The sequence below is a fragment of the Malurus melanocephalus genome, unplaced genomic scaffold, assembly GCF_030028575.1.
Source record: "Malurus melanocephalus ecotype Western Australia unplaced genomic scaffold, MMel_1.1 scaffold_27, whole genome shotgun sequence".
NCBI classification, from domain to species: domain Eukaryota; kingdom Metazoa; phylum Chordata; class Aves; order Passeriformes; family Maluridae; genus Malurus; species Malurus melanocephalus.
This window is the reverse complement of record NW_026623259.1, coordinates 1,165,293-1,187,939: the sequence shown is the minus strand read 5'-3', so window position 1 is coordinate 1,187,939 and position 22,647 is coordinate 1,165,293. Positions and strand designations below refer to the sequence as shown.

The following is a 22,647-nucleotide window of genomic DNA, read 5'->3' as shown; positions in this document are numbered from 1 at the left end:
AGCTGAATTGTATGTATTTCTGGCTTTCCAAAGAGCCATTTGAAAACTATATGAAGAATAATAATTTTTTTTTCTATATTTTAGAAATAAGAAATAAAAAGTTTTGTTTTCTAAAACTGGATTACTTCATGGATGAGAATATCCTAAACACCTCAGAGATTTTTAGGGTCATTAACATATTGCAAACAGACCAAAAAAGCATTCTTAGCCAAAGTAGTTTATCAGGTCCAAAGCATTTTTGTAAAGGAACCACACAAAACAATGACCTAATTCAAGCATAACATGCTCAGTATTCCTCTTCCATACACAAAACATGAAAAGAGTAGAAACTGGTGAAAAGATCAAAGAGATTTTAACATATAGAGTTGTTAAATAGTACGTTGCAGAAAACATCTGGAAAACTTAGTGGCAGCAAACCCCCAAAGTGTGGTTTAGAAATGCAAACTAAACATCTCTAGTTTAAATCAAATCATTKTCACATTTTCCAGATGAATGGCTTTTATAAACAGACCTGAGAATTATTTGATCCAGCTGCTGAAGAGATAGAAATCTTCACTTCAGAAAAAAAATTATCATGTTTTGGAGGTTTTTAATATCCAAGGCACCTAAGCTTGTGGTAAAAACTGAAGAGTTGAAGAGTTTGATTTTTACCTTTTTAGAAGTCATCAATCACTGACAGCACACTGCTTTACATCCTCAGTCATCACCTGCTTCCCATCMGATATAGCTTCTTGCAAAGCTGCACTTCATCTATAGAAGAAAGAATAAAACAACAATTAGCARAGTCCTAATTAAAACAGAATGTTCGGCCATCTCCAGAAAACGTGGTCCAGGGTAAAGGACCCCTCATCACTGATAACTAATGAGCGATTGTTTGCAACAAAAACCACCCAAGAAGAGTTACTGCTTTTCTAATGATTTTTCATCAGGATCTGGTTGCACTTGGATGCTCATAGAGAAATCAACTAGTCCTTCCTGCAGATTCCACTAGCACCCAAGCAGTTTCCATATTTTCTCTACAATATCCCTTTTCATTTTTCATTTCAGGGGGCAAAGACCCCAAGCTCTGAAGTTCTGATGAASTTTCAGGTTCTGGTTTCATGCTACGCTGAAGTTTAATGCCTTTTTTTCCTCTGCTTATGTAAGTAAACAGCCATAAACACCAGGGTTACACATTTTAACAAACTGCCACCCATCAGCTGAACAGTAGCAGCTGTTGGACCACCACACTGCAAGGCTGAAGCAGATGGTTCTCCTTCCCAGCTCTGGCAGGGCTGGGGCATGAACAGGCTCAGGAGCTGCCATCCARTGCTGAGTCCATACCCTCCATCTCTTTCTCAACATTTTACAATGTGCAGCTGGCCCCCTTAGCAGGAACCCCATAAGGGTGTCTTACAATCTTTAGCATGCTTAAACACAGAGAAAACATTGATTGTATCAGTTCCTGTACCGCTGTAAACATTAAAGTGGCCAGCAGGACTAGAGCAGTGATTGTCCTCCTGTAYTCAGCACTGATGAGGCCACACTGAGAGTGCTGTGTCCAGTTCAGGGTCCCTCACTACAAGAAGGACATTGAGGGGCTGCAAGATGCCCAAAGAAGGACAACAAAGCTGGTRAGGGGTCTTGAGAGTAAGTCCTATGAGGAGCAGCTGAGAGATTTTGGGTTGCTTTGCCCAGGGAAATGCAGGCTCAAGGGGGATCTTATCACTCTCTGCAACCATCTGAAAGGAGGCTGTGGCTAGGTGGGGGTCAGCCTCTTCCCCCAGGCWACCAGCAACACAAGAGGAAGTGGCTTTAAGCTGCACTGAGAGAGGTTCACACTGAACATCAGGAAGAATTCCTTCCCTGAAAGGGTGGTCCAGCATTGGAACATGCTGCACAAGGAGGTGGTGGAATTACCATCCCTGCAAGTGTTCAAGAAATGAGTGGACATGGCACTTAGTGCTCTAGTGTAGATGACATGGTCGTGTTCGGTCATACAGGAGATTGAGTCCAGATTGAGGCTGGACTCAATCTTGGAGGTCTTTTCCAGCCTTAATGATTCAATGATTCTATGATTTAACACATATCATACATACAGTCAACCTCCAAATCCCAGCCTGAGATCTTTTCACTAGATCACTGTTCATTTCAGTGTTCAAACCCGAGACTCAGTGAGTCATTGTAAGTTTTACCCTGTATCATGTGCTGACATATTAATAACAGCTCTGATAACACATGCTATAAATTGCTGGTAGAAGCAAAATTTTTTACAATTTGAAAGCACACAAGAATGGATTATGAAAACACACCAAAAACATTTCAAGACTTCTATTGATGGGAGAAGAGAAAAAATAAGTATCTAAAAATGCCTGAGCCCAGCCCTACTGCTCTTCCCCATGCTCTCATCCTGCTCACGAGGAACCATACTCCTACTATCAGTACTAAACAACAAACTCTCTCAACCCTCACTAGGCACTATTTKAGCACTATTAAATCATCAAAACAGCAGCTCAGGAGATCTCATGGGAGTACTTTCATYCTTCCTTTCTCATACTAGAAATCAGAGGCTATGCTGAAAGCTACTATAAACATCTCTATTACTACAAATTTAACTTGGCTAAAAGAGATCCAGAAAGTCTTAAAATCATTTCCACAGCCATTTTTTGACCTGAACATATTTCTCATGTAATCTCTACTCTGACTCTCAAAGCAGCTTTCACCTTAACACATACAAAATCAATCTTCCTAGAAGTATTMGGCTAAATTTAGCAGCATTGGATATAATTCAGTAAATTAAATATAAATGTTTAGCCATGGCTTACATTTATTTGCATTGACTGGCCACTGAAAACAGTGAATTTTATACTCCACAGGAAAAGCACGAGGAAGTTTCCATACACACAGACAGGATCTCATTATCCTTTTTAATGGAACAAGGCAAGGGTCACTGCTTCAGTGGTGACAAATTGGCATACATATGATGGACACCACCTTTTCCAAAAGTCTCCCATCAGGTTTTCTTATGCACACCCCTCAAAAATGATTTTTTTTTTGCTTATACAGATATTGCTATATCAAGGCAATGTGTTGGAGTTTGCAGTTTAAACCTCTCTATATGTGTCAAAACTGAATATTTAAACTGCAGATAAGAAAATGTAGCTTGTAATCAATATCTTTAATCTGCAAGGTCCTTCAGGTTCATATTAACACACCTTACGTATCCCTGAATGCCACCAAATTACTCAGTCCTCTACACCTGCTTCCTTCACATGGATTTACTTTCAGACATAAATTTATWGAAGGAAAATTGGAAAAAGAGGTTRCAACTTGTCCRCTAACACTGCCTGGTTCACTTCTTGAAATCTCAGCTGTGCAGCTGCCTCTCCCTTCCACCCTTGCTGCACGGCATGGGGACAGCTGCAGCCACTGTTTTTACACATCATGCCTAATGTAAATAAACACTGAGAGCCCATCTGACCTTTCTGCATCCCAGTACATTTTCTATCTGTGAAATGGTAGTAACAAAAATTCCCAGGTGGGTCATATAACTATAAGGGTAAAATAAAACACTCTTTTCACATCTCCTCTCAAATCATTAAGATTTTCAATATGGATCTTGAAAATAAAATAACACATTTATTATTTATTGAAAAGAAAATAACATAAGAAAACAACACATCTGTTAAAACTTCCAATGAAATTACAAGAGAAATAAATAGGACACCTTGTCATTTATTTCCTTGAAAATGTAAAGTGTTATTGATATTATAATCACTACATGGTACTTTCAGATTAAAATACAGATATTTTTAAAGGGAAAAGAGAGAGAAAACAGGGAAAGGATACCCTGAATGAGAGCTGAACTCATCCTGACAAGCAAAATAGAATGGATGAGGCCCAACTGACTATTGTCAATGGTCATGTTGCAAAGACAGAGGAGCTTTCTCAAATGCAAAGTAAAACTGAAAGCTTTTGCCAAGATATGTAACTGACATGCCTGCCCTGACCGAGAAAGAGGTKGTATCTGTATATAAAAAGCTACAATAACCAAAGTAATCAAAGTAATATTCAAAGCTTAAATAGGAACATCCCTATAAAATAAATGGCACATTTTTTTCAGTAAAATTACACATTAAAGTCTAAACATGATATTTTTTGTAATAGATATGAAAACTTTTGCCAAGATCTTTGCTCTCCAAAATTCTGTTTGTGAACTGTTTCCCCTTATGCTGCACTTTGCACCTCAGAGGAACTGCCATGAAAGTGCAAGATGTATTCTCATAATCCTTCTCCAAACCAGTTCCTAAAAGTCCTTTTCCAATAATGTGGATGAAAACAGTAATAAAAATACTGAGCCCAACACAGCCTTGCTTGCTTCTTGGAATGCCCCATGTATATGTCTGCATCCATCATTCATCCATGGGCCTATACTTTTGATTACAAGATTTTTGGAAGACTCCTTTTTCCTCCGTCTGTACAAAGACTCCTTTGTGGTACTCTGTCTGTACCACAACATGTTCTGAGAGACTCTTCTAATACAAAAAACTCATACTAATGAATAATTTCACCCTTTCACTTGTTAAAAACATCACAGAAAAAAAGATGTAATGGTTACATAGTTCTTCAACAGCTGATGTTATCTTCAAGCAGAAGTTTGGCACATAAAGAACTACACCTGGGATGAAGTATGGACACACATACAATGCATTTTGTGTCACATGATACAATTCTTTGGCTGCTACTGACACAGATTTTTTTAAAAAGAAATCTGTCCAAAGGTTATTAGAGAATGTCATGTAAGATTGGAGAAGTTTTGCACCCTGATTATGGCCATTTTTCTCTGCTCTTACTTTTGTATTTCAAAATGTTTTGTCCAGCCAGGCTGGCAGAAATCTGAGCCTGGTGTCTCTGGGCAGGGATACTGGAAAAAGTCCCCTTACTGCATATTGTGTATACCACTTTTTATTCTGTACRTTTGCCAGGGATTATAACATGATGCTGCTCTGGCTTTGCCCTCAACCTCACTTGGTAAGTCATACACAAATCATTTCCAAAATAACTATCAGAGTTATTGAAACAGCATGATTTAAGGGGTTCTTAATAACCAACATCCTCAGGCATATGTAGACYTGAGTTTTTATTGCTTTTAAATAGGCTTTTCATGAAAAATATTATTCTTTCAGGAGCAATTGCATCACCACTTTACTTCAAATCCACAGAGATTACAAAGGTAAACTCTTGATTTTCCATGGTGCTTTCCCAACTTTTATCAGTTTATACAATAACAGATTTCAAAAAGCACATGGATATAAACAAGAAAGTGCTATTTGCTTTTTATAAATATGGCTGATACTGCAAGCCCACTCTCCAATGGCATAGTGTCATTGGYAGATCTTTCAAGAACCACTCCCCAGCTTTTGGCAAAACTGGAACTGAGCAATAAAGCTACGGACTCACTGCTCCAGCTGGCTGGGTAGAATGARTCGCAGCAGGAGTGGCTGGGAAATGGGCAGAGCTGATCAAAAACAGGTCTCTGGTTGTGSACATGCATCTGATCCATGCCTCTAGTGAGGGGAGAGGCAGGAAGCAGTTGGTACAAACCWGCATGGTCTGACTTTTGTCACCAATGGCCTTGCTTGGGAGCCTGTGTTAGTGGCTCCTACCTTGCTTTTCAGCAGCACCCAAATCCAAATTTCTGTGCCTAACYCAAGCAGCTACCAGAAACCCGATGAATGCCTTTGGGCAGCACTCATGTATCCATAGGCTAAAAAACAGAAGCACCCTGAATGGTGGGGCTGAACCTTGACTCTGTCAATTGTTTTTTTATTCTTCTCACTCATGAAGCAAAACGCAATGGAGGAAGGTGGGGTTGGGGGGAGCAAGGTAGAAATGCAGCTCATAAGTATGTCTTGAGCCATCACGCTGTTTCTCTATTTGCCTTTGAACCTATTGTAAACTCATGTTTGCAGCCTTTTTAGACTTAGTGAGCCACAGCTACATTGTTGTATCCAAAATATTTATGTGAGATTGGTATCACTAAACTCTTCAGTATGGGAGAAAAAACCATCAAGAGAAGTGACACATAGACGCAAAGCTTTTCTGCAGAAGTTTCCAACGAGAACAATGCAATATGAACCAGAGCATTGTAATAGGTGATTTCCTACCCAAACTTTGTGTATCTTTTTTAATATCACTTCCTTGTGAGCTTTTCAAAGCTTAAAGCTATCCTTAATTTAATATAGTGGTGAAAATTAATGGAAGTTAAAACTAGCAACTTCCTTTTTAATTTAACAGTTCTGGATCATTGATTAGCACTATCACTTCTCTCTGAGACTAACAGGTGACTGTGGTTATTGAATGCAGCAAGAACGAACTTTTGGCAGCTCATGAGATCACTCGGCATATCAGAATCATCAGATACTTTTAGCAGTCGTTACAATAATTTAGTCACTTTATACAGATCACCCTTAGGTTTAAAACTTGTTCTCACATAAAAGAGAGAAATTAATTTGTACAGACTGAAGCTAAAGCCCTAAGAAGGCATGAAAATACCTGCAATGGCAGATGCAYTATTTTATTCCATTAAACATTAGGCCGTTTAAGCAGCACGAGTCAAGTAAACTCCGCCTCGCAGGAGGTTTGATAAGCAGGCTTCACTGGAAAAACCCAAACTCAGCTGAGGCAAGTGCCAGGTGGGACTGCTCCAGCTTTAGAGCATCCAAACACCCTCCGGAGTGTGACGGGCCGGTTGGGCCRGACAGGGGAACCTCGGTGGGCAGTGGCGACACACCTCTCCTCCCCGTTTCTTTCCCTGTTTTCCCTACAGCGTCAAAGGGGCCACAGACACGGACCGACACGGCCCAGTGCACAATCCCCTCAGGTTTTTGTTACTGCTGCCTGTTGTTGCGATGCCACAAACACTGACAAAGGCCAGGCGGGCGTGAGGCCGCGGTGACAGCCGGCACCGCAGATGAACGGGGAAACGGGGCGCGCCCGGCAGCTCCGGGCGGCGGGGACAGCCCGCTGGGAGGGCTGAGCGCCCCCAGAGCGGCTGCCAAGCCCAGGGACGTGCGGGCTGCCACCGGCACTCACCCCGAGCCCGGCCCCTGTGTCCCTGGGCTCCCCAGCGCTCTCACCGCCAGCCTCGGGCGGGCCGCAGGGCGTGTCCCGGGCAGCCCCGCTCCGCCCCAGCCCGGCCCGGCGGGGCTGCGGTGGCGGACGGGGCAGGGCCGGGCCGGAGCCGCGCAGCGGCGGCAGCGCCATGGGGCTGGAGACGGAGAAAGCGGACACCCGCATCTTCATGGACGACGACAACTTCCCGCGGAGCGGCGGCCCCGCKCTGTCGGAGGCGGAGAAGTGCGCGGAGGACGAGCTGGACCGCGACCCTCACGGGATGAACTCCCACCTGCAGGTGCGGGCCGGGCCGGGGCGGGCGGGCCGGGGCTCGGGCCCTCGGTGAGGGGGGTTCTCTGGCGGGCTCCCCGCGCCCCAGCTCCCCGTGACCGCAGAGCCGCTTCTTGTTCCAGCTGGGGTTCGAGGATGTGATCGCGGAGCCCGAGCTCACCCACTCCTTCGACAAAGTCTGGATCTGCAGCCACGCTCTGTTTGAGCTCAGCAAGTACGTGATCTACAAGGTGCTGACTCTGGTCCTCGCCATACCGCTGGCCCTGGTTGTGGGGATCGTTTTCGCGACGCTCAGCTGCCTCCACATCTGGTAAGCGCGTGTTGTGCCCGTCGGTGCCCGGGCTCTGCCCGCAGGTCCGCGGAACTCGTCTGCTGTAGCGTTCATTACTGCCCAGCCGGCGACCGCCGCCTTTACAACCGGTAGTCAGTCAGCTAATATTAACTGCTTTATTTCTAAAGGGAGAGAAAAGGAAACGATGTTTTCTCTGTGATTCAGTTCCCTGCCTTGCTGTTACCAGCAGTCTGTCATGACTGTGTGAGCTCCTTGGGGCAGAGAGCCTGTATGGCCACTTGGGTGGCACCTACAGCAATGCATTCTAACCCTGGCTGGCTTCTGGAGTGATAATAATGACTGAACTTACTTTTCAAACTGAAGTGCAGAATTTGTTCAGACATGTATTTTAAATGAAATATCCAGGCAGGAGTATTTCCAACACCTGAATTTATTACTAACTTCTTAGTACCGTTACCTCTTTCATTTTTTTTTTTCCTCACAGACTGAAGAAAGCTTTTGAGGGCCCAACTCGCTCTGTGTCACTGCCACAAAATGTACTGTCAGTGCCTTGCAGCTGGTACATAGCTAGATGTCTCTAGATGCAGTGCCCCAAAGCCCTTCCAGCTAAGCAAAAAACCCTGCTGAGGTCAGGCAAGTTGCTTCTGGCCATGGCCGAAGTTCACAGGCAAATACACTGGACATCCAAGTCACACCAAACCTGTGCACCGTAAGCATAATACACTGACAAAGTACCAGGAAGAGTACCTTGAGATCAGAATGGCAGATGATGGTGGAGAAGGAAGAAAGGCAGGGAGAATAATGAAGTTGAGGAAGGAAGTGACAATCCAAAAGGCTGCAGAGGAAGGGATGAATGCAGATTATTGACATTATTACTGTGAACCAGGATTTTCTGTATACACGAGTTTTGGGCAAAGTCTAATTTGACTTGAGTAACACTGGAATCCTTTTCCTTTTGTCAAAGAAAACAGAACACTGAAACTGGAAGTGAACTCAAAACCCTAGGAATATATTGATTATCTGAACTGGTGGTAGCAATCTTGTGGGTGCAGATTTCAGGTTTTGAAAGTGGAATGGCACCTTGTGTTGATGACATTGTCAAGGCACTTTGAAAACTGATTAACTTGAATTTTGGAACATTTTATTTCCAAAGGAGTTGCAGTGCAGTTCAGAGATGCCCACTTGCTACGTCTCTGTTCCCAAACTGTTACAAACAAACAGTGCATAGGCACAGTGTTGCCCAGATTTTTAGGTCTGTCAGATGTCACTGTGCCACAGTGTGCATTGTGACTGCAAAAGGGCATGGTGATTATATATAGGTTCCCAGTAGTGAAATATCTATGGAAAAATTAATCAATGATGGCAAATTTATTAAAACTGTAGTGCTTTTTTGTGCTTCAGAAGGATATGGTATCTGGATTTCACAAATTGGATACAGAGACATGAGTTTCACTGATCCAGGACACAGAGGTCAGTTACTATTTGTGCACAAAGTCCCTAGTGACTGTCTCAGGAACTGTGGGTTCTCACATGTGAAATAGAACCGTCTGAATGTGGCACTTCATTTAAAAAGTTTCTCTAGACTTTGTGTAAACACACTATCTTCCCCAACAAATTATTATCTTTGCCCAGGTTAGTTTTCACTATAGAACTGATCTTTCCTTTTGATCTTCCTTTGCCCTGGGATGGATGTGAATCATGTAACTCAGGAGTGCTATCTGCACTCTCTTGGACTCCATCTGGTGCTACCATCCAAAGGCAATACTGCCTCATCTTCCCACAAACTCAATCTGGATTTGTTGCAGTGCAAAAGTGGAACACACTAAGTTGGCACCTCTGCACGTCTATGTTTCAGATTACATGGGAGTGAAGAGTTCAGTGTTTCTGCATTTGAGAAGTAGTGCAAGAGCAGTGCAGGTTTAGAGGCCCTAAACATAGGGTACTGGTTGCTTTGTAGGGCCATCGAGTCTCGGAAAAAAACATTTGTGAAAGAAAGGGAATACYATTATGACTCTGTCTTCAGCTATTTAAATGTCATGGGAAGACCCTGGGCAAACCCTCCCAGAAGACTGAAACTCATTAGCATCCAAGCCAGTGAGATGATTATGTTGATATGTCATAAGGGAGCCTTTCTTGAGGCTAAATTCAAAAGTGCTTCAACAGCTTTTGGAGGTTCTTAAGCACAAAGCTCTGTTGTTGCAGTTTCGTTAACATGTTAAAAATCCACATAAGTCTAGGTCATCATTTCTCATGCTCAAGGAAACATTGTGAATTGTCCTCATCATACCTGATAGTAACTGTTGTCTTTCACCTGCAAAAAGAAAGCTGAGTAAGAAATATATAGTAATACACTCTAATTTTCATTTTTAACCATAAAAGTGGAGCATATTCTGTTCTCAAACTGGCTGCTTTAGCCAGAATGTGGTTTCACATTACCTGGTAAAAGATACTGAATGATGGGCTGAAACTGGGCCAGCCAGCAGCCTGGTGATCTGCATACAAGCCAGTTCAAGGAAATCTACTTGACATTTTTCCTTTACTGTCATTCTCACCTCAGAGTATGCAGGCCACACTGAGTTGTAACATTTTGCTGTGAAATTAAAAGCTTTTAAATGCATCCTTAGATTTCGGCTCTTAAGGTTATTGATTTTTGAACATGAGCAGAACACTTTGGTTTTTCATGCAAAGTCATTATATTTCTTATAGATTAGTGATTGATTCTTGTTCAAAGCCACATGTTTGCCACCTCTTGGAAATTAACACCTGAATTTCATATTAGTCTCATCATAATAGTGTTCTGGTACATTGCATATTTACACTAAGAATCAATGATTCATCTGGGGATCCATAACTTGAGTCCTGGATCTGAGATGGGCTCACACAGCTCTATAGTCATCACTGGCTAAAACAGCAGGTACTCACTGCACCTCTTGGTTTGAGCTTCCATTCCAGTGCTAAGATGTAGCCAGGGACTCATATGCAAAGCAGAAACGGATATGCATCGTTTCTTGCCTTTTGTATTCCTCAAGTTTATATAACTGCTGCTATTCATGCTCAACCCTAAAACCAAGTCCCTACTGGCGGCCTCAAATGGAAATAAATTACAGCTATGAAGATCCATCTTATGAACTGGTGGTGCTGCCTTGATACCTTCTCTTCGATGTCCAGTACATATCCCTTGGTTTATAAAGAGGAAATACATGGATGATGTCTTGCTTCCTTGTAGTAGTTTTATCTTTTCCAGTCTCCCCATGTCCTGGAATATATAATGCTTGATTTTAATGCACTTCATAGGCTGTGTATGAGTYGTGAAAGGCTTTGGGGGTTATCTATTGCCTCACTTGTCCAATGGTTAATGGGATGCAACAAGAAGCTGTACAACTGCTAGGTAATTGTTAGTCATCTTTTCTCAATGCTTGCTTGTACTGGAGAGCCATACAAGACTTTTAATTCAAAACTTGATGTAGCACATGGAATTAGGTAATTCCAGCACAGGAACATAGAATATTTAAAAAGTAGTATTAAGACATGTCTGAAGTTCCATTTTGAATACAGGAGAAGGTGTGATTCTTCACTTTGAGGAAGAAATCTGAAATAATGGTTCACGACTACTCCAACATTGTTGCCCAAGTCTGTGAAAAGTTGATTCTTATTATTATTGGGAGTTAAATTGTGATCTGCCATTTCCAAGAGGTGTTTGGATTTTAACAGGGTTTCCTCAGGATTTAGCAAGAAGAAAAAGTAATGTGAGCAAAATAGAGAAAAGTTGAGGGGTATAATTTTGTAGATATCATGCCTTGAACAGAATAAAGAGAAAATAGGATAGGATGGGAAAAAAATGTGATAATTTGTGCTTTTCAGTTCAACAGTTCCCAAAAGACATGATTCATCCCWTTTGGTGAAAGGAGGGGTATTTTGTAATATATATACCTAGCAAGATTCAATGAGAGGTTATATAGGTACCTGTCTTCAACTCAGATGACAAATTCAACAGACCTCTCATTTTCTTCCAAATGCTGTACTACATGCTAACACTCACAGTACCAATATGGCATCAGTGTTGATATCCTTAGGATGTGCTACTTTAATTTTACTGTTAAACATTACTCAAGCAGGCAGTTTCTGTGTCTGTGAACAAAAGTATAGACCAGGATAAACCCACAGCAAAGGATGTCTACGTTACATTTGTCAGGTCACAAAAACAAATGTGTGGCTTCTAATGACATTTGATTATTTATTTTTAAGTGTGCCTAGTCATTCCATGGAAGGCACATTGTAACCTCTGATAATCTGGAAATATCACACTGTAGGATAACATATCCTTTGTAGGGCAGGATCCAGACTTGTACACATGTAAATACACATATACACACACTCACATAATTTAAAAGTTACAAAATACCTTTTATGACTCTCCTGGGTGTAAAGAGTTGTGTTCTCTGAAGAAGGATGTTTGAGTAATTATTGTATAAGTAGACTGCCTTTTATTTTAAAATTGAAAGTTATTTACATTAATTAGCTTTGTTATGTTGCTGTCATGTTTCATGTATCCTCCTACGTACTTAGCATACATTGAGTTTTGCCTGTATTTACCATAAATATAAGAATTTAATAACAAGTGCTAAAAGATTTTAAAATATTGCCAAAACATTTAAATGTTCATTTAAGATTATCAAAATAGGTTGAGTTCAGTACTGTGTGAATGACTTCTACAGCAATTTCAAGTACTATGATCACTGCTTCTCCAGCCTTCTACATCTTTCTATGAATCTTCTGCATACTGTGGTGTTTGTTTAGTTTGTATTTTGTGTGATCCTGTCAACAGAGGGTCCAACAAGAATGTCATCTTTTCTGCTTCTCTTGTTTAGTTAGATTTTAAAAATAATCAGGCCAAAATAATTATGGATGGTTGCAAAAGAGCAATTATGTAGTCTTTATAAACGATCCAAAATGGAAAAGAGGTGAAGTCAACCCAAACAGAATAGCCATTTCTGGTATTTTCCCTGTGTTGCATGGAAAAATAGCAATTTACTTTTTCCTTTGCATTATTGATGCTTGTCAGCTGTATTATAAGAGGTTAAGGACTAATTTTTTACTCTATAGATCACATGTTCTGTATGCAGGGATATAGGTGGTTATAAACACATAGTTTACAAGGTTCAGTTTAAAACTAGAGGCACATTATTCCAGTAATGCTCACAGTTCAATATGGGGTATTTCAGCAGAGACAAAAGAGAAGGTTTTAGAAAATCTATTCTTGTTTAAATCCATCTGGGCTAGCTTTGAGTAGAGCATGGACGTACTAGTATGCATGCATTGTATGACAAAAGCTGTTGGATAAACATTGCAAGTAATTAATTTTGATTCAGTACATTTCTAACCTTCAACTTTTAAAAAAACATGGCTTTGTGAATCTGAGGAGTATGTATTGTAAATACACAGCAGCTCTTTTCTTCAGACTTACAAAATAGTAAATTATATCTTTTCTGTCATTCCAGTCAAAGTCAGTGAGAGTTCTGCAGTGGAATTATGCAGATGCAACTTGAATTTTGAATACAACAGTAAACTAGAACAGAGTTTATTATCTTTATTGAAAGAATCGATTCTTTTACCTGATTTTGGGAGTAAACATGTTCAATATAGCAGAAGGATTTTTTTTTAAACCTTGCTCTAGTAGCAGTTCAGTATTATTTATATAATTTATACATTTAGTTTGTCTGCACCCAAGTAAGAACATCCAACTTAGTGAAATGACCAGAGGTTTGGACCACTAAATTATTAAGGAAGGACAGTAACTTAAAGCAGTGTGGTCAGTTATCATGAATCCACTGGCCCCGGTGAGCTGCCCATGTGTGCACTTCTGGCTTTCCTCCATTGTTAGCATGCTTGGCTCAAGCCTCCATTAATGACATTGCTTTGGAATTGGTACATACAGAGAGCAATCCCCAGATCCTTACCAGTGCTCAGGAGATGAAAGCACAGTATTTTCTACTATGCACCCCGAGTGAATAGAAAGATATTTTCCCCTGACAAGGAGCTCTGACTKCATTCTAATGTTAATTTCTCATCCACAAATTAAGAACTTAACAGGATCAGCCTATTTTTTCTGAGACTACATAGTGTATCTGTATTGTAATAATCTGATGTAACTGAATATGGCCTTCCTATTTCTGTTTTACTGTAGCAACTTGTAACAGAGATGGGTAGGAATGAGACACCAGTGGTGTGATGTGTGTATGTGTGAGCGCCTGGGAGAGAGACAGATAAAAGAAACACCAGAAGAGGCAGCAAAGCAAGAGCAGATTGTAAAGTGTGCTGTTTCCAGTCAATCAAACTGGGGAACACGGTGTTTCTGTCAGCTGCTAAAGACTCACATTCAGATATGACCACAGCACAAATGAGTCCATAGGAGATGATTGCTCCTCAGCCACAGTGGGTAGCAGCAGGGCTACAGCAGATCATGTACACCAGCCCTGCCAGCAGCAGGGAGAGATAGCAAAAGTTCATAATTTTAAATAGCACATAAAGAAATTGCCAGTTAATAAGCAGAGACACAATGAGAAGAAATCTGTTGTTTACTCTCTCATGTTGCATACAAATAATTCTGGCCATAGGACCACATGCATCATGGTGTTTCTGCATGTGCAGGAATGAGGCCTTGAGGAAACAAAATTGATGGAGGATGACTGCAAGAGGGTGAAGTCGACTTGCTTAAATATTTATATTATAAAGTCATAAAAGTTAAAGGACCACTTCTCTTCCATAACATGTCACACTGGTGTTTCATTATCCTGATTTCCCCATGCTGTAGGAGCGCCAGTCTTCAAATCTTTCATTTTCTTTTTTACAGGATTGTGGTGCCTTTTGTGAAAACCTGTCTCATGGTCTTGCCTTCAGTGCAAACTGTATGGAAGAGCCTGACAGATGTTTTCGTCGTGCCATTCTTTCATAGCCTCGGGCGATGCTTTGCCATGGTTAATATACGGCTGGACCACGAGTAAATATCAGAGATGTGACACTGCTGTAGCTGTAGCTGGTGTTATACTTCTTGCTAACCTAACATACAAGCACTTACCATTCATTCCAAACTTAAATTACCATGGCTGGTTTAAGTGGGAACATGCTGTTTTTATTAAAACTCATTTATTATCAGGGAGATCCATTTAAGAATAAGTAGGCAGTTTTCATAGCTCACTTTTAACAACAGAGTGATCGTGGAGTTTATTGGCAACACTTTATTTTAATGGTAGGTTGATTGGTAGATTACAGGAGAATTCTCATGGAGGATTAAAAGCCACCGCAGTGATAATGATTGGTGTTATTACGATAAATAAATCTGAGTACGCTGTGATACCTTAGACAAAACGGATCTCTAGGGTTTCACAGTGACTTCACTGCAGTTCCACCAGGAACCATTTTTGGCCTCGCTATRCAGAATGATAAACCCAGTCCTCTGTTATCAGCAGTTAAAGTGAACGTGACTCATTGCGTAAACATACAGGGAAAGGAACTGCTGTGTAATTCTCCATGTTGAGGGGGAAGGAAGCTCCCTAAAAGTTTATCCCTTAAAATAAGGTGTTAGCTAATGATTTGTAACATCAGCTAATCTGTATATTTTATTTAATGAGAGATTAACTTTGCTGTATATTTTGTACCTTTGTAAATGACTATTGATCGAGCTATTTTGAATCATAATTTCTGTAGTATTTGAATTCTAACCAATTTACTAAGCAGCAAGAGTGAGATGCTGCAAAAACTACTTTAGATAACTAAAATTTCCTCTTCTAAATTAAGTAGATTTTGAGTGTTGACATACAATTCTAATATATTAATTATATATGATTGTGTGTAAAAGCAAAGATTATAAGTGTTTTCATACACAATCATGCAAAAGAGTTGGAAATATCTGTTTATGAGAAATGTTTTTTATTAAAAATGGGGTGTAATAAATGTTACCTTGCCTATTTCTGTATATTATTGGTATGAACATTGTGATATTTAAAGTGATAGACAATATGCTAGCACTTTAACTGGGTAGCAAGCTCTTATATTAGGCAAGTGAGTGTACTTGGTATCCTTATCTAATTCTCCTAACCTATTGAATTGACTCTCTCTGTTGCTTATTTACTACTTCAGAGCCTAACCCCTTAAAAAAAGCCCTTCATCCTTCTGCACCTAATATGACTTATGAACCAGAATAACAGAATGTGTGCAGAGGTACWTTAACATTACATTAGCCTTCTGGTGGGCTTATGCTGCTGTTTTATTTAAATACAGATGGTAAGTTGCAATTGTAAAATGTTTGTATGATTTAGAATGTTATTTTCTAAAATGCTGTCTCAACTTTCTTATCAAACAAGAGGTATCTAATAAAATAATAAAATGTCAGCTGTTCCCCATTGTCAATTTCATTTCTTTTCAGATTTTTCAGCTTTTGAACAAACTCTTAAAATGCCAAACAGCATAGAATACTATACAGTTCTTCCAAAAGATGTGAGAAGTAAAGAAATGGATGATTATCAATAAAGTTCCAATATTATCAACTGCATTTAACATATTTATAGTAGAAAATGACATCTCTGTGTGTAATTAAGCCCATGCAGATCTCTGAAGCAGATCAATTCTCTGAAGAATTTTGGCAACATTCAAAATAATGCTTCATTATTTTTACAGGCGCAGGCTTTCTTTACAGATGAGCTGCAGAATTTTCCTTTTCTTGCCTGTTGGCCTATTAAAGCTACCTGACACTGTATATTCTTTTTATATTAAGAACATCTTTGTATATTAAAAGTATTTTTAGCATTTGGGACATTTAGAGAGGGATTCATAGGGCTTTCAAAAACTGGATCTTACTGATTAGTGCCCATGGTAACTTCTCTTGTTCCTTTTTATTCTGCAAGAAGTTATGTTGTTTTTCAGATGTGTTCTTCAAAATATCTTTCTTATGTTCAACATGGAAATAACTCTTTTGAAAATAAAAATTGGCCAGGCTAGGCTTGAAGTCTTTTGAGAGTTATTTTCTTTTACAGCGTCCAAGGACTTCTACAAAGATATTTTCCACTTAAAAATATCCCCTTGATGAATTCATTTAAAAGAAAAGAAAATAAATCAATCAGTACTAGCTCTTGTGTCTAAAAGGAGYCCTATAAAACCCTAAGGTTTGAAGGAACCCAAGTCTGGATGTTTGAAGTTTTGAGAATGAGGCCATTCCCCAGAGAAAGATGTATCATTTTATGATATGCATTGCTGGATGTATGCATTCTGAAATAGCTTACTGAAGTCAACTGGCTCTAGCTACCACAGACAACTAAGTAGAACGATTTGGTTTGTTCATGTTTTGATTTAGGCTTCTCATTGATCAGTTCTTTTCACCATTTCTCTAGCTGCTCTAAGACTGAAGCAAGCATGTAATTAAAGCTGTTRATTTCTTACATACTTTATAGCAATATCTTTCTCTGAAACAGGTGTGCCTTTACTATAAAAATACAAAGTGTACTCTTAGACTTTGGGTAAAATATTAGATGTTTGGCAAATACTCTTACTTTATCCATAAAAGGAGAGGAAGGAAGTATAAGGATTTACAGACTCTCCAATATTCGGTGTTAATCTGCCCCAGGCAACTCTGGCTGGCATGTATTCTCAGGATTTTGTGTTTCTGACATACATCCTAAAGTCTAGCACAGCCTGTACTGTGAACACCTTCCCCTGCTGGACACAGGGACTGAATGGGAACTGGCAGTGAACTGTGCTCTTCGATGTAGGAGTAGGTCTGTCTCCAATTCGGTTAAAATGTGGAACAGACCATCCCAGCTGATCCCTTAAAAGCAATTTACAAATGAAAATTTAGACAGGCGAGTCCAGAAACTGAGTCTCATTTTCTGTAACAAATGTAGGAAAATTTACACCCAATTCAGGTCATTACTTTGAGGCATCTTCTCTGTGGAACAGGGAAAATGTTATTGCTTGTAACAAGAGTATACTTTCCGTCATCATGGTAGAGCTATTATAAATAATGTGAGATGTTCCGATTCCAGCCTGTCTCTTATTACTGCAGACCATAGATCTACAGTGATGAGCTGGAAACTCTGTTCTGACTGCAAAATATTTCAGAATCTTTTTTCATGAAGATCACAACTAACATACAGAACTAACCCTGGATTTCTGTTATGGGCTTTTTAATTTTAATTCACAAAGAAGTTAACCTGCCTCCTTACAAGAGCTGTTTCCTAAAATCCTCCTAATCTGACTCTGAAACTTTTATATTTGTATCTTATCTTTCACCACCCTAGTTATTGACCATATAAATTGAAATAAATTCTTAACTGATACTTTGATGTATTAGTAAATGAAGAGCCTGTTCCCACCTTTCCAAAAAGTTCACTTAAGTATTCACTGACTAAAAAGTTCAGAACATTCCTGCAGCTCTGGGACCTCAGACCACACACTCATATTTAGTGGAAGCCAAAGAACGGTAAGTCCTTTATTTTTACAGGGCGTGATCATTCCCCCACCTGCAGAGATAAAACTATTGCTGTTATTAGCTCTTCTAAAAACACATGGACAAATACATGTGTTTGGAGTTTTTTTTTAAATAAAAATGCAAATAGAACAAGGTCAAACACCAGACGCTTTACCAGTGTTGTCTGTTGTCTGTGGTCATGAAAATTAGAGTTGAAGGCCTCCAGAGATACTGAACCAGCAGTTAGGCATTAAGATTGGAGCTGCTTTCTTCATGCAGGAATTTACTAATTAGAGGTGAATTAATGCTTTAGCTTGGTGACACTAATCTTCTTAAGCTCATTGAAACAAAAGGAAAATGTCTTCTGAGAGGTAATTCAGAGAAGCTAAGATAAGTTCCTGCTTTGAATCATCCTCCAGAGAAAAGAGTGCACTAAATAATGCAAAATATTGGGCTAGGCTTGGCTTGGCTTCTCTCCTCTGCTACATAAAAAGTTGTATTTGCCTCAGAAATTGTGAAGGTCAATGGAAGCAAGTAGAGTGTCACATAAGTAGTGAGGTAAGTTCTCTACACACTTCTCTCACAACTTGATGCCAGAGGTGAGTGTCATCTCTTAGATGTTCAGTTTTGCCTGTTGTATAGCTTCTCCTTCCAGCTGCAAGTAGAAGAAAGAAGGACCCCTTCACATATTAGAAGCACTGAATTAGATCCTACTTGAGACACTCAAATGGGATAAAATAGAGAGATCCACTTTGATTTAAAACCTTGGGGAAAGCTTTTCTATTTTCCAACTGCCTCAGCTCAGTAAGAGCTGCCTTTTTACCCCATGTACCTACCTGACCTTGCTTTTTTATTTTACACTATTAGAGCTATCACAATGCTACAACTATGAGCTAGGGTTTACCAGGCAATGCTTAGGTAGAGAAGCATAGTGGCAGAAAGCCCATCCTATAAAATAAGTCCCATAGTCCAACATTTTCTGTAAAACACATGAACATTTAGTAGTAAGGTAGATGTGGTGGAATGGTACAGAACAGTGTTGACATAAACCATTATTCATAGTCCAGCTCAGTAGATTTCAAGGAATTTAATACTGAAAAGGGTTGAGAAAAAAGGGACTTGATTTGCACAAGGTCTGGCAGAATTAAAGCTTTCAATCTATTTGCCTCTTCAGTCAAGGCAGTTACAAGCTATCTTGCTAAAGACCTACAGAGTGAGCTCTAATAAAAGATGTACACACCTACTGCARGATTGAGATGAGAGAAAGTCATGCATTTCGATCCAAAATTGTAATCCCTGCCCAGCTGCCACCCAACCAGGAACATGTCTGAACTCAGAAGGCACCTCCCTTTCGCACAACCCCCCACAATACCTACAGTTTTACTTTTGTCATGCCCAGAACTGCCCTTATTTGAGCAACTTGGCATCTTATTCAAATCTAAGCCCAGTCAGAATCTCCAAAGAAGGGGAGCCTTAGACTACTTAAAATATACTGAACTGCACATCAGCAGAATAAGGTACTCCCCAAAAGACACTTTCCCAAGAGTGAGTCCAAATGCAATGGCACACCTCAAGCAAAAATTGATTTCAGGTTTCTCAAGTGTTGGTTTACCTCTTCTAGCCCTCAGGCTATTGTGAAATGTTTTATGGCAGCAGCACTTCCACATAAAATGAAATCAGTCCTGGCAAGAGGTTGTGAGAAGGAAGGAATGTGAGAAGAGCTACCCATCTCCCCTGGTATAACTAATCCTTGGATTCAAGGCACTAACAGGCCAAATAACAAATGCATACTTGAATTTGCAGCAAGCATACTGAACTCCAGTGTACCGGGGGAGAGGGGAACCCATCTCTATGGAAAAGTTCTGATCCAATGCCTTACAATTTAAAATATGGAAAGCCTCCAGAGAGTGGGGACAGGATGACCACCATGAATCCTCCTGGACTACAAGTCTTTAAGCAATAGAATAGTAAAAATTTTTCCTTTAAACAATAGGAAAACATTGCCCTGCATGTTAAACCTATCCTAATGCTTGCAACAGGGTGAGAATAGTAGCATGACTACTAAAAGTTCAATACCAACAGTTCTGGCAGCTAAGGCTTTCATCCAGTGACATATACAAAACTGCACATAAAATGATGTGGTTAAGCAGTTGAACAGAAGATACAAAAAAATCAATCATCTTTCCCTTCTAAGCCTCTGGTTTTTAAGTGCTCTGCGTGAGGCATGCTGTTTACAGACAGCCTCTGTTACCTGACAGCCTTGTTGCTGTTGAAACTTTACATAAATAAAACATTTTCCCAGGGCTGATTTTGATCTTGCTGACACTGCAATATATCAGGACTATTGTTAATACCATAACTGGAATAATTACACAAGCTTAAAACTAAAAGGGGGGTGAGGAGTGGAGGAAGAAGGAGTGTTTGATACCAGACAAAGACGCTCAGTGAGCAGTCATCCACATTCAGTTCAGTTTCATGATTCATTTTCCGACAGTTTTTGAGGGATTTTGTCCAATTTTTTTTTTTTTTTCAGTGGCTTCTGGGAAGACATATTTCCTACCCATAATAAAACTTTTCCTCCCCTCAAAATGGAAAGATAATAGATCATAGATTGCACATGCTTTGCTCCAGGTTTATAGCAAGTTTTCAAGTAATGTAATTCTGAAGGTTGAAAGTTCRGTTAAGATTTTGGAGCAAGAGAACCTTTTAAAAATCAGGTATGAAATGCCTGTGGCTGGCGTGATGAAGAACGGCAGTGAGGGGGCCAACCAAGGTGACATGTAGTTCTGTTTAGCAACTGACCTGGACCACTAAACACACAGCTAAGCTCCATGAGAAGACTGGTGGCACTTCCAAGGCCAGCTTGAGCATCTACATTTTCTGGTAATTTTTGGCCACCACCTAAGCCATTCATAGTAATTCAGAACGGGAACGGAGCCTTTGCACTTTCAGGAGATCCCTGCAGGCCTTTACCAGGGACTTTCCTGCTCAAAGTTTACTCTTCCTCTGAATGTAGCAGGAGATCCTTGCAGAACTCCTGTGTGCATCCATGCCAAGTCTCTGGCTGTTAAGATTGTGTGCATTTTTCATACAGTAGTGCTAGAGGCAATGGGCCATGTCTCCATCCCTCTCCACTTCTGCAGATGTAACTAGCTCACTTTTACTGATTGGTTGTGCCCATGCATTTTCCTGAGTAGGCTGATTTCTTGCTATTCCAGCTCAAAAAAGCACCACTAATGTGATGGTTTATTTCACTTTGTATGCAGCCTATTCTGGAATTCATCTCATAATACTTATAAATTCCACTAGCTTATTATATTCTTCTAGCGGCAGTAGTGTTGTGTGATTCAGAAATATCTTTTAAAGGGGCCTGTGGTTTTGAAGAAACTTTTCCAGGACCAATTCAGCATTTCAAATTAACAAGTTTCTCTCTTTTTTTTTTCACTCATCCTTGAGATACGCAATGATACTGAATGATGGATCAAAATGTTCAGATTCATGTGCAGAACAGTGACTAATTGAAAATCTTCCTAGATAGGAAAACAAAGAACTGTCTTGCAGGCTTTTTTCAGATGGAGAGAAAAATTGCACAGCCTATATCCTTTCATATGCTCATTTGACGCCATATACACACTCAAAAGCTTGGACAGACAAAAATATTTTAATCATGACTTAGGTGAATTTTTGCATTAATAAAAATGTTACTTTTAAAAATTACAACTAACTTGGAAAGTTGGAAAACTTCCATCCAAGGCATTTGTTCTAAAGTTTATTAGCAATATAAACTAAAGAAAGTTGACTGCTAATTGATGTATCAGTAATACATGTCCATGCAGACTGCATTTTCAACAGGTGCAGTTATTTACGTCTGTGGAGCCTACATCCATCTTAGCCAGGGGCTTCTTCGAGGTCATTTCTCTGTTAAATTGCCAAAACCAAATATACTGCAGTTAAGAATTTTCTACTTCTGTTGCTGCAATTTTGTGCTAAATGGCACAAAAATAAGGTCACTGTTTTTCAGTTAATGTTATAAATCTTTCATTCACCATAGTCTGATTTCCCAACACAAAACAAATGGCTGCAAACACACACACACAAGCATGCACTCACACAAAAGCAAAATATGATTAATTTTTATAGATGTACACTGATACTGCAACCCTAACCTGAGCTATCTCGAATACAGTGATGAATACTTATATTTTAGCAATTACACCAACGTATGCCCCGAGTTTACAAAGAACCTCTATTACAGAGCATGGCAAGACAGCGTCCCACCACTCCCCTATAAAAGTGAATCCCAGTGGTTAATATGCATGGCAGACATGCATGGGTCAATCTGCTCCTGGGAAAAATATAGCAGCGTTAAAGTGCAGAACTGTTAAATATTTGCATAGTTTTGAAATGAAACAGTTGAGAAAATATCTTTTTCTTCATCCCAAGGATGTCCAAGTTTCCACAATTGTTCCTGGAGCAGCGATGTTTCTGTGTAAACTATTGTCAGTGCCGG

The 22,647-nt window shown here is 39.9% G+C and overlaps 1 protein-coding gene across 1 annotated transcript; it reads left to right on the top strand.

Annotated features, from left to right (window-relative positions):
• Positions 1-7,186: 7,186 nt before the first annotated feature.
• On the top strand, positions 7,187-16,547 carry CAV2 (caveolin 2). The gene is made up of 3 exons (XM_057390487.1): positions 7,187-7,393; positions 7,509-7,696; positions 14,529-16,547. Exons 1-3 carry the CDS (start codon positions 7,244-7,246, stop codon positions 14,677-14,679), a joined length of 489 nt encoding a protein of 162 aa, XP_057246470.1. The 5' UTR covers positions 7,187-7,243; the 3' UTR covers positions 14,680-16,547.
• Positions 16,548-22,647: the final 6,100 nt, after the last annotated feature.